General features: G+C 37.8%; 1 protein-coding gene across 4 annotated transcripts in view; it reads left to right on the top strand.

Annotated features, from left to right (window-relative positions):
• PWWP2A (PWWP domain containing 2A) overlaps window positions 1-22,718 on the top strand; it is a 33,953-nt gene that overhangs the window by 8,872 nt on the left and 2,363 nt on the right. The window contains exons 2-4 of one of the 4 annotated variants that reach the window (XM_087816958.1): window positions 9,777-10,741; window positions 20,179-20,298; window positions 22,621-22,713. In XM_087816958.1, the coding sequence (XP_087673084.1) occupies window positions 9,777-10,741; window positions 20,179-20,298; window positions 22,621-22,713 (1,178 nt within the window). Of the gene's footprint in view, window positions 1-9,776; window positions 11,815-20,178; window positions 20,299-22,620; window positions 22,714-22,718 lie in introns of those variants that run through there. The other 3 variants (XM_016213999.2, XM_087816959.1, XM_087816957.1) reach the window with 3 other exon arrangements.

Raw genomic sequence — 22,718 nt, 5'->3', positions numbered from 1 at the left:
TTTTTTTGGATGGTTATTTTAAAAAGAATTTAGTAGTATAATTGAACACTATACAAATGTTACTATTTTTTGCTTTCCAAAAGACTGAGGCATGTGTTTTCTCTATAGTTTCCATTTTTATTTTCAAACCTAGTTATCAAGGTAAGTTTTTTAAGAGGATTGTTAGAAGGTACATGACTGGGAGCTTGAAATCTAAATAATTAGTGTTTAACCTCTTTTCTTCCACCTTCAAAAACTATATGTGATTTTTTAAGGGACTGAGTACATTTTTATGGTAGAGAGATGTTTTTATAAGACTTTAATGCCGTCCCCTTCCCCACTCATTAATTTACAAAGATCTTTCCTCGTATTCTTGTTCATAATTGGTGTATGCTTTGTTTTTATGTTGCTAACATCATCCTCCCTTCTCACCTATTTGGATACCCATAGTCCTTGCAGATTGCCCTTGTATTAAGAACATCATTCATTTACTTAATAAAACCTAATACATTTTAATTTTAATATAGTTCCTATGTATTCTGTCTGCTTACTGTGTACTAGGCCCTACGGTAAGCAATTATGTATATTCTTTAATCTTGATGACAGTTCTATCAAGTTACTTAACTGCAGTTTGAAAATCCTAAAGCTCTGAAAAGTGAACTTTTTGTTACTTTTTTGGTGGCAAAAACCTATCATAACCTGAAATTATGTGAGGCTATTAGATCTATTTGTCCATTTAGTGTGAATGTTTTTTTCATTTCACTAGTGAAATAATAATATGCTTAATAATAGGGTGCTTATTACCAGGAAAATCATGAATTCTGAAGCCGGTCAACATCCATGGGATTCAGAAAAAAACATGTGGACAGCTGCCCTGCTCCCTTAGTGGGGAAGCTGGTGGAGGAGAGGGTGAAGGGAGGTGGTTGTTCAGAACTTGACTTTGGGATAACTGCTTGGATTTATATCCTGGCTCTGCTGTTTACTAGCTGTGTGGTCTGGGGAAGATCACTTACCCTCTCTGTTCTTAGTTCCTTCAACTATAAAATGGGGGTAGTAATAGCACTTTAATAGGGTGATTGTGATGATTATCAATTACTGTAAATGAGTATATATTTAAAATAGTGTGTTCCACATGGTGCTGTATAAGTGTTAATTATTATGAAGTGTTAAGTGGTAGAACTAGGATGAATGTGACAACAGCTAGTATAGTCACTTAATATGGGTTCACTTGAATAGCCAACCAACCTAGATCCTGTTGCATTGTGGGCTACCGTGTAATTTGCATCTTTAAAGTATCATGAAAGAGTCTGTAGAAACTTCAGGTAATACTGGCAAAGCATAACTTTCCTCTTTAATAAGGAAGCATGAAGTTTATATTTTACTAGGGATGAGATAACTAGGAATTGCTTGCAAATGGAGGGTGGGAGATGTTTCTCAGTCTTTTTCCCCCACTAACCCCTGGGGCACATGGCTTTGTGAGGAAATTTTGGGTTTTGTTGTGAAGAGAAAAATAGTCTCACTAGGGAAATTGAATTCTTTACGTCTCTCTGCTTCTTGTATGCTTTTAAAACCTAACAGAAAAGGACTCTTGAGAATGACATTCCAAAGTTAGGGAAAGGAAATCCTTTTTGTGCTCTTCGTACTTATTAAATGATGGGACCAGACTAGTATGTATAGCTGAGCTTAAGTTTTTAGCAGTGATTTGGACACTTTGAACCCTTTCACTGAACTCGCCTTGCTGAGACTAGTGTTCTCCGTCCACCACACCTACCTAACCTTGTAGCAGCCTCCTCTCTGCCAGGTGGCTTACCTGTGTTTCATTGCTTATTCAAACCCCTGAATCCTTGTCTGTCTCCTACAGAGGAGGGAATCATGCTGCTAACTGGTGGCTCCTGGGCTACATCTGATACCTCTGTTGACTTTCAACCACCTGCTCAGTGTTTTATTTTATTAAACCAAGTTAATTGGTTACCAACATTCAAAAATGGGTAACCATTCTTCACCATTTCTTATTTCATTTCCTAATCAGCTTCGGCCCTTCTAGGCGTATCATTTCCTGCAAATCTCACTGCTTGATGGCGATTCCGCAGTGCTTTCTTTCCCCCTGAAGTCTGTAGCCTCTTGGCAGTGACTAGAGCATTCTAGTCTTACCTACTGAATTTGGGTCCTAAGGCTGGGACCTAGTTTTTTTACCCTGACTATAATTAGCGTACTTGTACTTAAATGTAGATTTTGTTTACACTGGTATTTGAGGTGGGTTTTGTGGATTTTTGCTTAAAATATTAAATATTAAATGTTTTGGTGGAATTGAGGTAAACTAAATTTAAGATTATACTTTTTAAAAAATTTGTTTTTTAAATTTTCTATTTTGAAATTAGTTCAAATATACACTCCATCTAGATTCACTAATTTTTAACATTTTGCTACATTTGTTTTATCATTCTTCATAGAAACATTTTTCCTTGAACTCTGAAAGTAGGTTATGTACATCCTCCTCCTTTACCCCTTAATACTTGAGCATTTATTTCCTAAGATCAAAGATATTCTTGTATGTAACCATAATATAGTTTTCAAATCCAAGAAGTATTGATATAGTACTTTTATCTAATTTGCAGCCCATATTTCATTCATTTGCCAATTTTTCCAATAATGTCCTTTAAAGATTTTTTTCCCTCCAGTAGATGATCTAGTTGCAATATATGCAATATAAAACAGAGCCTATGTAATAGGGACTCTTCTTCACTTGAGGTTTGTCTGATATTTGCTCAAGAGGATTCAGTTCAGGCAGTGTTGTTTCAGGGTACCTCATCTGCAGGCACACAATAGCTGTTTTCTTATTGGTGATGCTCACTTGGGTTCTCGCTCAGGTCAGGGTGTTGTCCTATCATTCCCCAGTGTAGTTACTATAATTTTTTTTTAATGGATGCTCAATATATCACAGCTGTTTTTCTTTTTAAATACATCGTTATAGGTTTCAGAGAGAGGAAGGGAAGGGGGAGAGATAGAGAGGAATATCAATGATGAGTCGTTGATCAGCTGCCTCCTGCTCCTGGGGGTGAGCTCGCAACTCGGGCATGTCCCCTGACCCGGAATCGAACCTCGATCTCCTGGATCATAGGTCAATGCTCAACCACTGGGCCACGCCCGCCTGGGCGTTAGAATAATTTTTTGGCACTAATTGCTTTACTACCATGAAAATACACTGCTTCTCATCAAAGCTTCCCCTCTACATATCAGGGAGATGAAAAATTTAAAAAAATTTTAATTGTGGTAAACACATAAAATGTACAATTTTAACCATTTTTAACTTTATAGTAAATGTTAAGTACATTAATATTGTTGTGAAACACATCTCCAGAACTTTTTCTTGCAAAACTAGAACTATACCCATTAAACAGCTCCCTGCTTTCTCCTCCCTCCAGCCCCTGGCGACTGTCATTCTACTTTTCTCATTCTATGACTTTGACTACTTTAGATACTCTAAGTGGAATGATACAGTGTCTGTTTTTTTGTGACAAGACTTATTTCACTTAGCATAATGTTTTCAACATTCATTCGTGTTGTATCATGTGATAGGACTTACTCTTTAAGGCTGAATAATGCATATATATGTACCATATTTGGCTTACCCATTTGTCCCTCAGTGGACACTGGGACTGTTTCTACCTTTTTGGCTATTGTGAATAGTGCTGCTATGAACATTGGTGTGCAAATAATCTCTTTGAGACCCTGTTTTCAATTATTTTGGATATTTACCCAGGAGTTGGGTGTGCTGGCTCATATTTTTAATTTTTTGAGGCATAGATGTACCTTTTTCTTTTGTAAAATTTTCTGTTACATATGACTGACTTGAATTTCATTTGTGCTGAAGTTCACTTGGACACAACCAATCTCAGATGAAATGTGGACCAAAATAAGCTTGCTTCACAGTTTTTCCTCCTTTATGGTTTAACTTCTTGCTAATTTAAGGAGAGGTAGTTTCTGAAAACCTCTACTTGAAATGAAATAAATCTGGATATTATTTGTTAAGTTAATTGAATATAAATTTTTTTCTTACTGTAGGTTCTTTAAGAGAAAAGAATTTTGGAAGGGAAAGTTTTCTTTTTGTCCTCTGTTGATCTCTTTAGTGGAGAGAGGTTTGGTCCAGCCAGAACACTGGAGGCCTGTCTCAATGACCCTCCTGAACTTTTTTCCCTGAGCATTGAATTCCCCAAGACCTCTGTTTGCGCACCTAAAGTTTATAGTGCCTTAGTTTTTTGTTGCTTTTAGTGTATAATATTTTTAAAAAGAATCTCCTGCAGTTGGAGCTTGGCTGCAGTCAGAATTGGAGGAAAGTATGAGAATCATTGTGCACTATTAAACTGTTGTAAACAAGAAGGAAGACTATAACCCTAGGTCAGAGATGAGTTGCAAGTTAATGCTGATGAACACTATAGCAGCATTTAAAAAATACTTTCAGAATACGAGTAGGAATTATAATTTGCCTGGTTTTTTAAAGAATTGAGTAGTTTATGACATTTTTAGTTTTGGTCGAGGTATTCCTTTGGAAAGAGAATTTGGATGATGGTTATGAGCTTCATTCCAAGAAGTGATGCATATATTTAGGTATAGGATTGATTGCTAATGCTAGAAATCTTGAGTGAATACCACAATTTTGTAAAGCTTATCACTGGGCAAATAAAGCCTTCATTTAGTCAAAGCTAGAATCAATACAATTCATATATCTAAAGTGGAACCTAAATAATAGAAAACATTCTCCTACTTCCTGTAATAGCCACATTTTGAATTCTGGCTTCAATACTCTACATACACATTTGTTTCACCTTTACATAAGCTGAGGATTCTTTTTCATAGTGATTTTTCTCTTGCCTTGACACAAAATAACTGTTAAGCCCAAGTGTTCTTCCTCCTCAAAATTTTGGCACTCGTTACTCCTAAATTATTAAGAAGATAGCTACACTTAAAACTTTATATAGGTTCAAAGGAAGTTGCAAAGATCGCACAGAGAAGTTTTTTGTACAATTCATCTGGTTTTCCCCAGAAACTTTAAAAAAGAAAAAATATCTTTATTGATTTCATAGACAGGAAAGGAGAGGGGGAGAGAGAGAGAGAGATGGAAACATAAATGATGAGAGTCATTGATTGGCTGCCTCCCGCACTCCCCCAACGGGATCGAGCCCACAACCCAGGCATGTGCCCTGACCAGGAATCGAACCCCTATCACTTGGATCCTAGGTCGATGCTCAACCACTGAGCCATGCCCAGCTGGGCCAGAAACAATTTTTTTTAATGCCATAATGCCTGAATATTTTTCCTTTAACATTTTTGGGTAGTGGTTAAAGAAGACTGAAAATGGGTAGGTGTAGACTAGGTCACTAAAATATTAATAAATATTTTCATGCTGTACAAAGAAGGGGTGGAGAAAAGAGGAGAAATACTTTGTGTCTTATTACTCAATTCCTGGAATATCTGTAAAACGTTCTTGTAAAAAAGCTCAGGCAAGGGATTTTAATCAGCCTTCTTCCTCACCATTATCATTAAAATCTTCCTCTGCTGAGGTTCCCCCTTTGAGCATTCATATGGAACATAAATGTCTTCACCTTAGAAGAAACTAAAGCAAAAAGTATTTGTTAAAAATTAAGATCCTGGTTCCAACTTATGAGAGTCTTGGCCTTGGGTCGTGGAGGCAGGCTTAGGCATCTTCATTTTCAAACACTACAGAGTATTATGTTGCAGATTTTCACAGACTACACTTGAGAAATTAGATTCAAGGATTTTAAGAATTTCTTTTTTTAAATTTTTATTTATTGATTTTAGAGAGAGAGAAAGATTGACTTGTTCCACTTATTGATGCATTAATTGGTTGGTTCTTGTATGTGCCCTGACTGGGGTTCGAACCACAACTTTGGCATATCAGAATGATGCTCTAACCAACTGAGCACCCAGCTAGGGCATACGGTTATAGTTTCATAGGTTAGTAGCTTTCAAACTTTTGAGCATAGTTACAAATACATTTTACATGCATGTGAATCCATATATACACATATATGTGAAACAGATTCATTATTGTTACATATATGTACACTGATTTTAAAATTTATTTCAGTCACAGCTGCAATCCTTGAGATTGATTTCACAACCATCACCACCCTCAGTTTGAAACACGGCCATGGTATTAAGTGTTGTCCGTATAGGGCTGACAGCATGATTGCTGAGATGTGCAGCAGGATATTGATAACCCTTTCCCCTAAAAGTGATTTATCTTCCCTTCCTTTGAGGAAATGTTATTCTTTAAAACTGTTTTTCTGCTTTTCCCAGTCATCCACCACCCAGAATTACCAGTTTGTACTTATTTTTTTCCTTTTTCTTTTGGTGCTAGCAATTCCATTACACAATTAAGCGATCACTATGTTATTAAAAACATTTAAGGCTTATATTTTATCTGCTTAAGAGGGAAAAGCAAGGGGGAAAAAATCAACCCAGCTGAGAAATTAATGTTCTTATTAAACTCCATGAGGGTAAACGGTTCAGATTCCATAGCTTATTTGATATAAATAACTTTAATAATTGGCTGGGTCATCGTCTGAGATTGATGATTATAAATTAAAGAGATAGAAAGGATCCCAAAATCCAGAATCATTAATTGGAAATAAGGTCAGATTATATGAAGTAAATTTTAGCCAAGAAAAATGGCTAACATTTATTAACCTGAATCCTTAAGGTAGGAAATAGTGTTAACCCATTTACACATGTGAAAACTGAACTTAGAGAGGTTTAGTAACACCTGAGGATACAAGGTTAGTAAGAGACAGCTGTGAAACTTTATGACAAACGGTGACCTGGTTATGGTTTAGTTATTCCTAAAAAAGGGAAGGAAATTTGTTGATTGTTCAGCTATGGAAACATCATGTGAAACTGTAATGAGAAAATGATGGCTTTTTAAAATTATTATTTTAAAAAAATTATTGATTTTAGAAAGGAGAAGGGGGAGGGAGAGAGAGAAAAAGAGAGACAGATACATCGATTTTTGTTGTTCCACTTATTTGTGCATTTATTGGTTGATTTTTGTATGTGTCCTGACTGGGGATTGAACCCCACAACTTTGGCATATTGGGACAGTGCTCTAACCAATGGAGCTACCTGGCCAGGGTAAAGTGATGGCTTCTTATGAGCTAGAAACTTCTGTTTTTTTTAAAAATATATCCCCATTGATTTTCAGAGAGAAGAAGGGAGAGGTAGAGAGAGAGAAACATCAATGAAGAGAGGAGTCATTGACTGGCTGCCTCCTGCACACCTCGCACTGGGGATCGAGTTTGCAACCCAGGTTTGTGCCCTGACTGGGAATCGAACCGGGATCTCCTGGATCCTAGGTTGATGCTCAACCGCTGAGCCACGCCCGGCTGGGCCAAACTTTTGTTAATACAAATAGTGGTCGTACCTCAGATAAGTTGTATTGTTTTATGTAGCTCTACATTGAAACATAAAAATTACCTCTCCTCTGTCCTGTCATCTTGAAAAAGTATTACTGAGCACCTATATATAAGAAAAGGCTAAATGCTCAAAGTGTCTTGCAGTTAAGTAGTCAGGAAGCAAACACTTAGGTACAGCTGCTTTGCTAGAATAAAAAGCCACTTAATTCAAAGTTTGATAATAGTCAGAAGGGTGTCCTTCCTTTGTGGACTAGCCCAGACCCAAACTTGTCCCATCTTAGGTAAAAAAACAACAACTTTCCTCTTCCTTTGTGGTTTCTAAGTATTTGCTTTAAGTTGTTGGTTTGTGATAACCAAGCTAATAAGACTTTAAGAAGAAAACTATGTGTTAGATCCAGATGTCCTGGTGGTGGTGGCTCTTCCTATATCCTTCCCTGATTTTAGCTGTGTCTGAATTAATGTGTCTGTAGCCTAGTCATAAGTTACCTAATGTCAAGAATTCTTCCAGCCCAGCCGGGTGTGGCTCAGCGGCTGAACACCAAAATAGGATTTCGGAGATCGAGGTTCGATTCCCGGTCAGGACTCATGCCCGGGTTGCGGGGCTTGATCCCCAGTCAGGGGTGTGGAGGAGGCATCCGATTAATGACAACTGTCTCATCATTGATATTTCAACTCTCTCTTCCCCTCTCCCTTCCTCTCTCTGAAATCAATAAAGATATATTTAAAAAATAAAAAGATACATTAAAAAAAAAAAATTCTGCCTGGCCGGGCGTGGCTCAGCGGTTGAGCGTCGACTTAGGATCCAGGCGATTGGGGTTCGATTCCCGGTCAGGGCACATGCCCAGGTTGCGGGCTCGATCAATGACTCTCTTATCATTGATGTTTCTCTCTCTCTCTCCCTCTCTCCTTTCTTCTCTCTGAAATCAATAAAGATATATTAAAAAAAAAAAGAATTCTTCCCAACAAAGGTATACTGAACCTTTTGGGGGGCATAAGGACATTTTAGAGAATATGAGAACCAAAGACTCGTTCTCCAGGATAACAGACATATACAAAACATTTGCATCCAATGTCAGTTTCTGCCTGACTATACCTGCAGCTACTCCCTGGGTTCTGAGCACCTCTGCATTAAAGGATTGGCATTATAATTGTATTGTGTTTAATGTTGTTTGACTCAAATAGTGTTTAAAATTAACATGTTAACATGTATATGATGAAATTATTTGGTAGTGTGACTTATTTTTATGTGCAGGAATCTTGAGTATAGCGGGTTTAGTTTAAGGGTTGGTTTTTGGTGTTTAGCGCAGGCAGATTAAGCCAGTTATTTCTAATTCTATATAAGAAACAAGGTTATTGACCCTGTTTTATTAGAAACTGAGAATAGTATAAAGATTTGTGTTCCATGCCATTGCTTTGCAAACTGGGTCTGGACCTGTACGGAGTTCTGAAATCCATTTGATGCATCAAATAAATAGACAAGAGTAGAAAAAATTATCATTATGTATTATATAAGGTTAAGTATTTAGTGAAACTTTTGCTTAAGTGTGTGCATTTATATATGTATAGATGCAAGCACGTATATATAAATAAGCATTTTTGGATACAGGGTGGGGCAAAAGTATGCTTACAGTTTGTATGGAAAATGTAATAATTAATAAATAATACAAGAATAAACTATAAGTAAATTTTTCATGTACAAGTTGCCCTACCCTGTATTTTGTAATGTGTGATGTGATTTTTAAAAGTTAGAAGTCCATAGCTCTGAATCTGTCTGCTTTTGAGGAACTTTGATTATCTGAATTTCTAGTACTTTTGTGGGGAAGTGGTGTGATGAAAGGCTTAAGAGTTGGGATGCAAGAGTAAAGGGGCAACTATTTTTGAAACTTTAGTGGTTAATAAAGTAGAGATGTGATTTTACTGATTCAATATTTTTTGGGGAGCTAAGGCTGAATTTGTTTTGTGAAGCCTTTGAAAGCTAATCAGAGGAAGATATGTATATTACAAATTTATAAATGCGTTATGTGTTTAGATGTGTTATGTGTATAGTCCAGTGAATGAAAAACAGATGTTAATATTAAGGTGTCTGGTATCCTTTGTCATTCAAGACCAGGAAGGTCTATTCTAAATAAGTTCAGCTATTCTGGCATTGCTTAGAGCGACTATTTGAGTATTTCTGTTGTAACCTAAAATGTGGGACCTATAAAATATGGAGGGCTTTGGGATTTTTGTGGGGAGGTGGTTGGTGGGTTTTTGTTCATTAATATGAAATAATTTTCAGGAAAGGTCATGCAAATAAATATTAGGTATTGTTTAAGAAATTGTATTATAGCCATTAATAGCTTCCTTTTTCTTTCATTTCTTTCAAAGGTTTGGGCCCCATGGGATCCCAGTGACAGTATTTCCCAAAAGGGAATATAAGGATAAACCTGAAGCCATGCAGCTCCAAAGTAATACATTCCAAGAAGGGACAGAAGTCAAGTGTGAGGTGAATGGTGCTGTTCCCAATGACCCTTCTCCTGTCCCGCCACCCGAGCCGAGCTTGGCTGAAAGCCTGTGGACTTCCAAACCACCACCACTCTTCCATGAAGGAGCACCTTACCCTCCCCCTTTGTTTATCAGGGACACATATAACCAATCAATACCTCAGCCACCTCCTCGGAAAATTAAACGACCCAAACGAAAAATGTACAGGGAAGAACCTACTTCAATAATGAATGCTATTAAACTACGACCCAGGCAAGTTCTGTGTGACAAATGTAAAAACAGTGTTGTTGCTGAAAAAAAGGAAATTAGAAAAGGTAGTAGTGCAAGTGACTCTTCTAAATATGAAGATAGAAAACGGAGAAATGAAAGCGTAACTACTGTGAACAAAAAACTCAAAACTGACCATAAAGTGGATGGGAAAAACCATAATGAAAGCCAGAGAAGAAATGCTGTGGTTAAGGTTTCAAATATTCCTCACAGCAGAGGCAGAGTAGTCAAAGTTTCTGCTCAGGCGAATACATCGAAAGCTCAGTTAAGTACTAAAAAAGTGCTCCAGAGTAAGAACATGGATCATGCAAAAGCTCGGGAAGTGTTGAAAATTGCCAAAGAAAAGGCACAAAAGAAGCAAAGTGAAACCTCTGCGTCCAAAAATGCACATTCAAAAGTCCATTTCACACGTCGGTATCAGAATCCTAGCTCAGGTTCCCTTCCACCCCGGGTTCGTTTAAAACCACAAAGGTACAGGAATGAAGAAAATGACTCTTCTCTGAAGACGGGACTTGAGAAAATGCGGAGTGGCAAGTTGGCACCCAAGCCCCAGTCTCGTTGCACCTCTACCCGCTCAGCAGGTGAGGCCCCTTCAGAAAATCAGAGTCCCTCAAAAGGCCCTGAAGAGGCCAGCAGTGAGGTTCAGGACACAAATGAAGTGCTTGTGCCTGGTGAGCAGGATGAACCACAGACACTGGGCAAAAAGGGCTGCAAAAGCAATATCTCTGTTTACATGACCCTAAATCAAAAGAAATCTGACTCTTCCAGTGCTTCAGTGTGTAGCATTGATAGCACAGATGATTTGAAATCCTCCAACTCTGAGTGTAGTTCTGAAAGCTTTGATTTTCCTCCAGGCAGTATGCATGCACCTTCCACTTCTTCCACCTCCTCCTCTTCAAAGGAAGAGAAAAAGCTCAGTAATTCCTTGAAAATGAAAGTCTTTTCCAAAAACGTCTCTAAATGCGTCACACCAGATGGCAGGACCATATGTGTAGGGGACATTGTTTGGGCCAAGATATACGGCTTCCCATGGTGGCCGGCCCGTGTTCTTACTATAACTGTGAGCCGGAAAGATAGCGGCCTCTTAGTTCGACAGGAGGCCCGTATTTCATGGTTCGGTTCTCCAACAACATCTTTCCTTGCTCTTTCGCAACTGTCCCCCTTTTTAGAAAACTTCCAGTCACGCTTTAATAAGAAGAGAAAGGGCCTGTATCGCAAGGCTATCACAGAGGCAGCTAAGGCTGCCAAGCAGCTGACCCCCGAAGTGCGGGCTCTGTTGACACAATTTGAAACGTGAACATGGACAGTAAGGTAGGCAAGAACCATTGGAAGGCGCCACAGATTTTCTAGTCTAGTTAGGAGTAACTTCTACGAAATAGCCTGGCCAAGTTGGAGAGAGAAATTGCACTCAGTTGGCTGCTCTTTTAAAATAAAACTTAACTTATAGCCATTTTAGACTGAGAAGCTAAACTGAATAAGCAATCGATTTTGTCTTTAAGGAAGTGAGATTTTAGCGGTAGTTTTTGTTTTGAAGTCTAAAACCACCCCAAGGCACAGGAGCCATAGCCTCAACTGAAAATGAATTTTTGCAGGGACTATTACTTGCCATTTGTACCTAGTACTGTGTGTATGTGTGTATATACATACGTACGTGTGTATATACATACATACTATATATAAATATATAGCCTGTCACTATGTGACACAGGTTGCATACTGGGGATTGCAGGAAGGGCTGGTGAGCTGGGGGGAATTGTGTGGCTATTTAATGACTACTTGTGTTTTAATTAATGAACACTTAACCTTTCTATGTGCATAGTGACACAAGAGCTTGATACTTAGGTGTTTGACAAACTGAGATGCTGTCTATTCAGTTGCGGACTGGGGAAATAGCCCAGTATTTGGGGTTAAGACCGCCAGGGCTGGCTAGGTTTGAGTCATCACTCTCTCCTTTATTCAGTGGGGATTTAACAAAAGCTTTCAAACTTCTGGTTTGGGAGTTCAGATAGGTTTGTCTTTGGATATGTAAATAGTTGGTTGCTAAATTTGGTCAGATTTCTCCTGACTGGCTGTTCCTAAATTCTTAGGATACGTCCTGATGAATTACACTTTGTGAATTAATTGTCATACGTGTAATTGTTGCATTTTGGATGTACCTAATTTGATAATTAAAAAAAAAAAATTTCCGTTTAAGGTATCTGTTTGCAGGTCAGAAAATGAGAAAATGTAATTGTGTAATGCTCTGAAATGTAAAAAAACAAGCTGTAAATAAAATCGACTAAATCCAAATTATTTGTGTGTGTTTCTCAAAAAGCTTTGAAAAATTTCAAGATGGTAGAAAATTCTTTGTAACTGTGCAGAGGAGGTAAAAAACAAACTTATTTCCTTATTTGCCCTATCAGAATATAATATCTGAGCATAGATAATCTTAAAATGAGGTTTTGTAATATAGAGGTCTGATATGCTTCTAGATTTGAGACCTTTCTGCCAGTTTTTCATAAATGTATGGGTTTTAATTTTTCATTTCTAGCCTTAATATTTCATCACATAACTTCATTTTTTATTTTTGGGTAATTACAATCAGTCTCTTCGCTTTGGTCCTCTGCCTCAGGTATCGTTACTTTTGGGGCCAGTAATTTAGCTCATGATATGTCCCTAAGACTTGATTTCTTATTTGCCATTTTTAAGCTTTGTATTGTTGAAAAATATATCAGATTGCCTATAAAGGCAAGTTTATCCCAAGATTAAATTGCTTTCATACTTTTTGTATCTAATTTTTAAATTTGATATTATTTCAATTTGACACTTTTGGAAACGACATTTTTAAAGAGCAGCTTTTTGTGGATTTCTAAGTAATCCAACTTAAAATAGCTAAGTAACTATGGAATTAATAATGAAAAGATTAATGGAGATTTTAAATCAATAGTCTTCTTTCAGCTTCCTTAAAGTTATGGACTTCTATGATTTATGTACTGATTTCTGCAAAAGAAAGTAGAATTTCTTCTGGGGAACTCAGTCAATGCTTTTTGATTATAATAAACACACAATTGAAAAAACAAGATGTTTCACTTGAATAGAACATATTCTTTCCTGCAAACAGAAACAGCTATTAAAAATTTTTTTTTGATAACAGGTTGACAACGTGATTGAGGAGTTTTAAGGAAGTATCATAAAAGATTTTCCAAGTAATTGCTTCAGATTAGTGAATTTGTTCAGATACTTTTGAAAGTTTCATTATCTAAGGTTTAGATTTAAATGAGGGAGCAAAAAGTCACCTAAAATACGTAATTCCAAGGCTTCCTGTAATGATCCAGGTGAGTTTCATCTTACTGTGGTTTTGACAGTGATTGCTAATATAGTCCAGTGCTTTGGCAAATGTGCTTTTGTGGCATAAACCAAATTTGATTGGTTTCAGAAGCCATAGGGAAAAAGAAAACAGTCATCATTGTTGAGTACAAAAATAACACTCAATTTTATGTAGTCCATATCTTTGAGGAAAAGGTTTGAAGCATAATCACAAATGTCCATGATCTCCAATCATGCCAAATGGTCCCTCCATTATAAACTGGCAGTCTGGCATATTTCATCTGAAGTTTCAATAGGGAAACAAGTTTTAACAAACTTCTGAACACTAAGCCAATAGTTTCATATTAATGTTCTGTTCAAATAGAAATTTAAGCAGCTAGATAAATTTGCAGATGGAATTGGGTAACTGTAACCTTTTTTTTCTTTTATATTTCTCTTTAAAATGAAAAAATGAGGCATTTACTTGTATAGCGATAACCAAATTGATAACATTCCCCCTTGCATAGAGAAAACTAGGCTTGGGCCAGATCTCCGGTGGTCTAAGAAAAGTGGCTAAGACAAAGGATTAGCAAGGGGAGAAACCAAGTGAAGTAAGACCTGTAAAAGCCAAAGATGAATTTATTTCTAGAAATTCTCAGAAATTTAGTGTCAGATCATTTTTCTTTTAGTTTTCTAGGATTTATAGGCCAGAAAGCTGACTTCATTTGGAAAGAATATCTGTTCAACTCATTTATAGAAGTGGAACCAGATACCTAAAAGATGAAGTAAAGTAGAATTCAATAGTCTGAAGTCTGCACGACTCAAAAGTGTGTCCTGATGTGGCTTTGATGGGGAAAATCTATAAAGAGTAATTTTAGATTAGTACTAAGTAGAATAGGAATATAGATATGAAGGACTGCAGGCAGAGAATACGGAACTGTTACTAAAATCAACTATACATTAGTGGGTGAGTTTCTAATTTATAAAATACTGAGTTGCACCTCTGTGAGCAGATTGTACTTAATAGTGGTTTTGTGGAAGGAAAGATACACATTTACATTTCCTTGATAGACTTACATCCTTGATAAAGAATAACTGAATTGGGATTTGGAAATACCTTAAGAAATCTATATGGACCTAAAATTAGCTTCATTTTAAATTGTGAATTTTTTTATGGGTGTGCTGCATTGGTTCACTTTTGTTAAGTATTCGTAGCAGAGAAGAGACTGGCAAGTGTCCAGAAAAGTTGGTAATGTTTTGATTGAGGATGTTGTTTCACTTTGGGCCGGTGATGGCCTCCAATAGGGAATTTGCAGGGATAATGAAGACCCTTTTTTGAAATGGGGAAAATTTAGGGTTGGCCTTGGGATTGATTTTATTAAGATGGTTGCTATTGAAATGCCTGATGCAGGGAATTCAGAAGTGGAACAAGAGGCTGGTGCCATGTCTATTGCCAGGAGAAAAACAGCTAAGCTGCATTAATTACTTTTGCCTAGTTCTGACTTAGTTAATAGGCTCTTCATATTCTATATGTATAGTTTGTGTATACTTACTGTATTTCTTCAACAAAGTGAATAGAATTAAAAATGAAAGCTTTAGCAATTAATGTTATACTATTTTGAATAAAAGAATAGGAAGTTTAAAGTCGATGATTTAGATGGTCGATGTCAGTTTTCCCGGATGTCCTGGTGTCTTTATCATGGATAGTTGACACTAAGATCAGACGAGAAACAGTTCAACTTTTAAAGAAAAAAAATCTTTCCTCAAGTAAGCAACTTAACATTTATAGACTCAAGGATTTTTTTTTCCCCTTTCGATTTTAGGTGGAAATTTTCTTAATAGAACACTACTTGTGGATTTTTTTGATATTTTATACTGTTAAATATACCTAACATCAAATTTACTGTTTTAACCGTTACTTAAGTGTACAGTTCTATGGCATTAAGCACACTCACATTGTGCAGCCATCACTACCATCCATCTTTAATTTGGTGTTTGATAGAAATTTTTAAAATTTGAGATGTCGTTCTAGGTTTTTGGAAATTAACAGGAATGTTTTTCTTGGTCAGACACTGACTAACATGCCACTGCAGGGTGGCTGCCAGGATTCTTCCTAATCAGCCTGTAGCTCCGTACAGGGCTTAGTGGTGCTTCCACTTTTAGGAACTGGAACTGCCTCTTAGTAAAATTTTTAGGTGAATTAGTGTAACTGCATTTACCTATTACATATATATATATATTTTAAATATATCTTTATTGATTTCAGACAGAGGAAAGGAGAGGGGGAGAGAGAGAGGTAGAAACATCAATGATGAGAGAGTCATTGATCGAGCCCACAACCTGGGCATGTGCCCTGACTGGGAATCGAACCCAGATCGCCTGGATCCTAGGTCGACGCTCAACCACTGAGCCACACCCGGCCGGGCCTATTACATATTCTTAAAAGTAGGTTTTTAGGTTAAAACCATCTCCTCTCAGTGACAAAATCAATTGTTTTGATCAAATTTATAAATATGGAAACCATTTAAATTATTTGTTATAAAATTAGTTTCCAAAACTTATTTACATAACATCACACTTTGCCCTATTTTCAAATTTATGTCCTTTCCATATTTAAGAATATATATATATATTGATTTCAGAGAGAGGAAGGGAGAGGGAGAGAGAGAGAGAAACATCAATGATGAGAGAGTCACTGATCGGCTGCTTCCTGCATGCCCGACTGGGGATCGAGCCCGGCAACCGGGGCATGTGCCCTGACCAGGAATCAAACCACGATCTGGATCGTAGGTCAATGCTCAACCGCTGAGCCACGCCCAGCCAGGCTGTCCTTCCCATTTTTTATGTCAGTGCAACTAATGGAAAACAAACATGCCTGACACTTAAGAACTATTAACGTACAAGATCTTGTGTATTACACTTTGGTAGGACATATGAGTTTTTATATTGTCTTTAAGTCCATCTTCAGATGAATTGAATAAAATTTTAATGCATCTAATTAGTCTCTGAAAAAAAATAATGGCCGGACTCAAATTTTTCTTATAGATTTCTATGTTCTGGCACAAATTAAAGATTTGTTGCGGGGAGGTGTAACGCAAAAGAAGAAACTGTAGACTCAAATGATTAGGATTTATCAAAGTACTGAATTTGTGAGTCAAATTCTCATTTTCCAACTGAGTAAGATGTTTGTGGTATACGCTAACTTATGGGCCTTCTGTTGGACACTTGTTTGTAAAACAATTTCTTAAAACTGATGTTGGAAACAGGCCAGTTAAAAAATACCTGGTCTTAAAACTTGGTTTAAACATGAATTAAGTATTCACTTTTCCTTGTATCATAAGAATGAGACAGTTGACCTCCTTTTATTGCCTTAGAAATCTGAGTCTTAACCAGAAGTCATGATTTAAAACTTAAAATTTTCTTCTATCCTATAGTCAGTGTTTAGAAGGAAAACCAGATATTCCATAGCTAAAGTGTTAGGCTGTTTTCCTTTCACACTTTTTTCCTTTTCACACAAACTAAAAAATTTGTAATTATAATGCATATCAAGTTTTAGCAAGGGCTTTAAAAATATTTAAGATAATTTTGTAATCCTGTATCCTTTAGTTCTCTCCAACACACAGATTCACTTAAAAGCTGTTGGAAAAGCCCAGAAGGAACATTTTCACACCCCACCCCTTCAACCCCCTCTTGGTAAAGCAGAATTTGTTGCTTGCTTGGGGAAAACATGTTGTAGAAATGTGGGGTCATCCTGTTGGGTGTAAACAATAGAAATGGAGACTTATGAGCAGATGACTTGACAGTTATACAGGTGAGTTGGAGTGTTCATTAACATTTTGGCACCCATTGTGCTTGATATCAGGGTTTTATTGAGCAAAGTCAGCCTCATCCACTTTTCAGACACATAGTTGAAAGTACAGGCTCTTGAGCCAGGTTTCCTAGATTCAAAGGCCAACTTGGGTCTGTCACAAGCTGTGTGAACTTAGGCAGGTTACTCAGTCATCATCTTTGAAATAGGGAAAATAATAGTACTTCCTCATAAGGTAGTTCCTTATTAAAGCAATAAAGTTCTGGCAGAAGACCTGTCCTATGTAAATACTTGCTATCATTACTACAACCACCACTTACTGTGCATGGCATAGAAATTCCATTCAGGTAGCTTTTGATATCCTTTTGTAACATACTCAGTATAAATGAAAAAAAAGTTACAGCAACATATAAATTACACTAATAACATCATCCTCCATAAATAAGTAGGTATGAATTATTTCCAGCATGTGTGTGGAGGGCAGCTGGGTTGGAGGTCATGGGATTATGGTGAAGGGAGAAGTGCATTAACATTTCACCGGTTGCCCCATTCATTCACATATTGCTTAAATCCCAGGAGTCTGTTACTAGCAGATATCTACTCTCCCTTACGCCAGACACAGCGCCTGACAGCAGAAATGAGTCTTGTCAATGATGAACAGTGATTCTTGTTCAGACACTGATGTACTAACGACCAGTCACCATTTCAGGAGCCTGGCATGTCCCACCACGTTTCAGAGAAGTGTGAGGAGTGTCTCTGCTGGTGGAGCTCAGTGGATTAGAGGTCCCCCTGAGAGCTTTCCAAAGGTATTGGAGCCACAGAGCTACCCGTCAGCTCTTGGTAGTGTTAACTAGCTGATCTGTACAGATGCTGTGTTCCTCTGGGACCCTGGTGTGTTAGTGTTTTAATGATATCCTGCTGAATGGTGAAACGTGGACATTAATTTGAACATTTCCTTTCATTTTTTATTGCTATTGGTGTGATTGAGTAGGAGATGGTTTCCCCTTTCTAGGAGGGAAATACTTCACATTCCAAGCCTTGATCTGTGTGCGTTGTGGCCACATTTTCAAGAGGGTAGTTTTTATTCATGGCTCATTTCTGCGATGCTGTTGATTACAAACCTGTGATTTTCCTCCACAGTTTAGCTTTAAGCAGGGGACCTGGCTGGGAGTAGCACATCTAGGTGTGACTCTTGGCATGCTGGGAAGAACTCTGCGCAGCAGTTTGTCTAAAACCCTGGGGAAATAACTGGTTAGAAAAAGAGTACTAAAGCTAGAAGCCAGAATGTATTGTTGATGCTTTTCCTGCTTGCTCATGTTGCAGCATACTACGTTGTATTAAGAAAAAATTTATGTTGAGTGTTCAGCAAGATGATAGGTACATGTATATAATCTTAATTCTTTAGTTTTTCATTCTGGGCTTTCTTCTAAGAGCGTACTTCCTCTACTTCTTTCTTGTACTCTAAAAGGGAGACCGAGTGTTTACTTACCCTGTTCTGAGTTGTTCTTTTATATCTTTGCTGCCTCCCAGGAATAGTTGCCATAGTTGCACGTAAGCTTTGTCTTAATGGACAAAATAATTCCAGTGGAACCGCTTTCATGAGGATGTCCCTCCAGTTACTGTATCATCGTCAGGGCTCCCTGACTTTTCCTGATGGATCTTTCAGGTGTGATCAATTTCTAAAGAACCTTGAGACCCCAAAAGCACTGAGGGAGGAGAAACTTTGTATTCAACATCAGCATGAAAGACGCATGAACCAGTCTCTGGACCGGGGCGGGGGTGGGGTGAGGATGGAACTGGAGGAGAGTAATGCACAGGGAAAGGTGGTCCTTCTTGGATACAGCTTCTTGACGCCTCTTGCCTAGAATCGAAAAGGTGGTTCTTCAGAATGACTGTTGAAACCTAACAGGTTTACTTGTGGAGGGAGAGGTTCAAAAGATAAATTCTCTTGTGCATTCAGATTCCTTCTTGGTGTGATTGCTGTTGGGTTATAGTAGCATATTAAGTTTTCCTGTGATCAAAAGGATAAATAACCTCATTGTTAAGCCTCAGTTAAGGAAATTCTTCTTGGTTAAAATTCAAAATTGTGTGTATAGATCAGGTGTATAAAACTAGTCCTTTTCAATGTCAGAAAAGCCTTTTTAAAAGTTTGATTATATGTTATTGCTTCTGACTTAACTTAGCATTTAACATTATCCAACTCAGTGACGCCAGAGTTAATGATAGTGATATGATAGATGAACTATTTGTTTATACTTAAAGTAGGGAATAAAGCAGACTAGCAGATATGTTATAAAATAAGGCTTGAAGTAGCCATTTTTCATTCGAATTATGCTTAGTATTTGAAGTCTCTGTTCTGAACGTGCCTAAGTGAGAAAACTTATCTTGTCAAACTTGTTTCAAGCAGATATTAACTGGGGAATTCAGGTCCTGAATAGTGTGCACAGGTGGTCATTGGCATTAGAGGAGGGATTCAGGCACGTTTTGGTCATCCTGCAAAACTGTCTCGTTACTGTTGTAATGCGATAGATGGTGACTTCAGCCCTTGTTGAATACTAAGATCAGGACTATACCAATACTAGGCTATAGTTAGCATTAGGTTAGGTTAGTAAATGTTTTTGTCAGGAACATCAAATGCTTTGTGAGTTAGCACTGGAGGGCAGCATCTTGGTTGTGCCTGAAGGCAGTTTGCTGAATTGACTTGAGCTGGAGAGTGCCCTCTCCTGGCCAAGGCTGGTGTGTACACACTTCAAGTCTTCCTTAGTTTAGAAAGAACCAAAGCTTCCCGTTTTGTGAAGCCTGCAAGTTATATAGAATAATATGAAAATTCAACTGAATTTTGGTCTTATTAAAATTTTTTTAAGTGGATTAAAAAGAACTCGAATGACTTCTCTACTTTTGTTAACTTGGTTTTTTCTACCATAGGTCTCAACAAATGGCAGCTATTACATCAGACAGTGACGAATCCTGCTGCTCCCTTACAGTGTCTGACAGACCACTGTGGATTCAGACTGGGAGCATTGAAGTTAACAGTGAGACGGGCAGGTCTGTCTGTGTTCAGCCCTGCCACAAAGTGAAGAGGGCACCATGTCATCACTTGATCATTTCCAAAGTAGATGAGGCTAGATGTAAAAGAATTCATTAGTTCTTTTTCCTTAGTTTTCATTGGTAGCTGCGTATTCCTCATGTAGGTGATCATTTTAATGAGTGAAAATAACTTTTCATTTGATATTACCTGCTGTGCTAAAAAAGGAGAGCCAGCCTCCTTCGAGCTTCCATGAATTGAGAGGAATTTTTCCTTTGGTGGTAGAGAAGTTGGGTGTCAGATTATAGAATTATCTCAAATAGCAATTGAGCCTCCCTGGATGGTCAAGTAGTGGATTTCTTTACCTTTTCACTATCTCAATCTATCTTTGTCACTTTTATATTCATTACTTTAACTTCTTAGTCACTTCTTCTTAATGTATATGGAAAAATACGTATGTTCATACATATTCTTAGTGAATTAACCTCAAAACCATTGTCATGTACAAAACAAAGAGGGTGGCAAGTGTTTGGAAATGTAGCTGTAATCTATTTCAGCATGTTTTTGAAAACCTGCTTAGATAATGCCTGAAAGGTTTACTTTGGGCTCTTATATAGAAGGGAAGGTTTAGGGAGTCTCTGGTGCTGCATTTGAATTTGTGATCTTTTTTTGCTTCCCTGAATTAAGGCTATTCAACCCTCTGGCGTTTGCAGCTAGTGAAGAGCTGTAATTGAGCTGCATCATTTCATGTAAGCTGTAATTTGCAAGCTGGGTCAGAATGGCACATTTTGGATCAGAGGATCAGAGGTTGAGGCTGGGATATTTTGGAATCTTACCTGTACAGGGGTGGCACTACCCTTGCAGTGATCTCTTGAGGGAATAGTTTCTTTAGTTTTCTACACCTCTCATATGAATAGTAAGACCTGCTTCAATCCTTGGCTTTCCTGCCAAGTTGTACAGGCCTCAGTCAGGTTGAAGCCAAGTAGGACTGTCATAAATAGACGGAATGGAAATGTACATGGGTTTGGCTAGTTACTATTTTTCTCCTTAAATTTATAAAATGAGGATATTTACTAACAAGTTCCAAGTCTAAATTTATTAGTATTATATTACTATAATATCCTAGTTTTCAAAAATAAATACTTTCCTTAGCTGAATGTGAAACTTTAAGTGTTAATCATTCTGGTTCTCCAGAGGCAAGGACTATACTCAGCCTTCCACTGGGATGTGTGCTGTGTTTACGGCTAGAAGTAATTTTTCATTGCTGGAGAAGAGGCGCGATAGAATACCGTGACGTTTATTTCTAGGCCTTGACCCAGTAAGTGAACGTGGCATGGCAACAAGTGGAAATTAACAGAGTTCTAGTAAAGAATGGGAAAGATGCCTACTATGAAGGGAAGTGAAATATTGGGACGGATGGGGATGATTTTTTTGTTTTTCCTTTTTGCATTCTGTATTTGTTATTCCACTGAAAGTACCATATCTTTGGTTTAAAAATACATTTGACCAAAAAAACTCATTGTTCTCTCCACGGATCACCTCCTGGAAATCAAAACTCTTACTGATACTTGGGTTCCCAGGGATTGTGGAGGATTTCAATGGGGTTCTTTCCACTTCTTGGTATTAAAGGGAGGTTGGGATGTTAGGCATTCTGGTCATGCTCTTTGGCAGTAATTTTCATAAGCCTAGTCCTTTTTATTTTTTAAAAATGTACCTACTGATTTCAGAGAGAAGGAGAGTTGAAACATCAATGATGAGTCATTGATCGGCTGCCTCCTGTACATGCCCCACTGGGGATCAAGCCCACAACCCAGGCCACGTGCCCTGACCGGGAATCGAACTGCAATCTCCTGGATCATAGGTTGATGCTAAACCACTGAGCCACACCCGCCGGGCAAGCCTTGTCCTTTCTGAATTTTCTGCTTAGAGTCCTGGTTTTTGTAGGAGGTCTGCTGCAAATGCCTCTGCTGATGCTTGCTGACTTAAGGGAGACTGGTCTAACCAGTGTGTGTAAGTTGTCTTCCAGGACAAAATGGTGCTCTTGATGCCTCTGATGTGCTGTGTTTACCTCTGGGGAGGCACCCCCTACCCTCATCTTTTTTGCTCTTTGCACATGTGTGGACAGTGTGATCTGCAGCTGATTTTTATATAGCCAGGTTTTATACATGAACTTGCTTCTGAAGCCTGTTACATGTCACAGGTAGCCTGTGCTAAACGCAGGCTGCTGGTGCTTCACAGCAGCCCACAGCAGCCGACTCACAAAGCTTAGTATTGTAACCTGTGAAATGGCAGTGTAAAGAACAAAGCTAAAATTTCCTTTCTTTAAAAATTTTCAAGTGCAGATTGTGTGAAGATGACAACCATTTTATTTGTGTTGGAATTTGTCCAGATACACTTTCAGAAAGAACATGAATGCTTCTGCTGGCTTAGTTTCAGTAAG

Source organism: Miniopterus natalensis, chromosome 4 (genome assembly GCF_054644295.1).
Source record: "Miniopterus natalensis isolate mMinNat1 chromosome 4, mMinNat1.hap1, whole genome shotgun sequence".
Taxonomy (NCBI): Eukaryota; Metazoa; Chordata; class Mammalia; order Chiroptera; family Miniopteridae; genus Miniopterus; species Miniopterus natalensis.
Note: the sequence above shows the minus strand (reverse complement) of the source record. Positions and strands in the feature narration are given on the sequence as shown.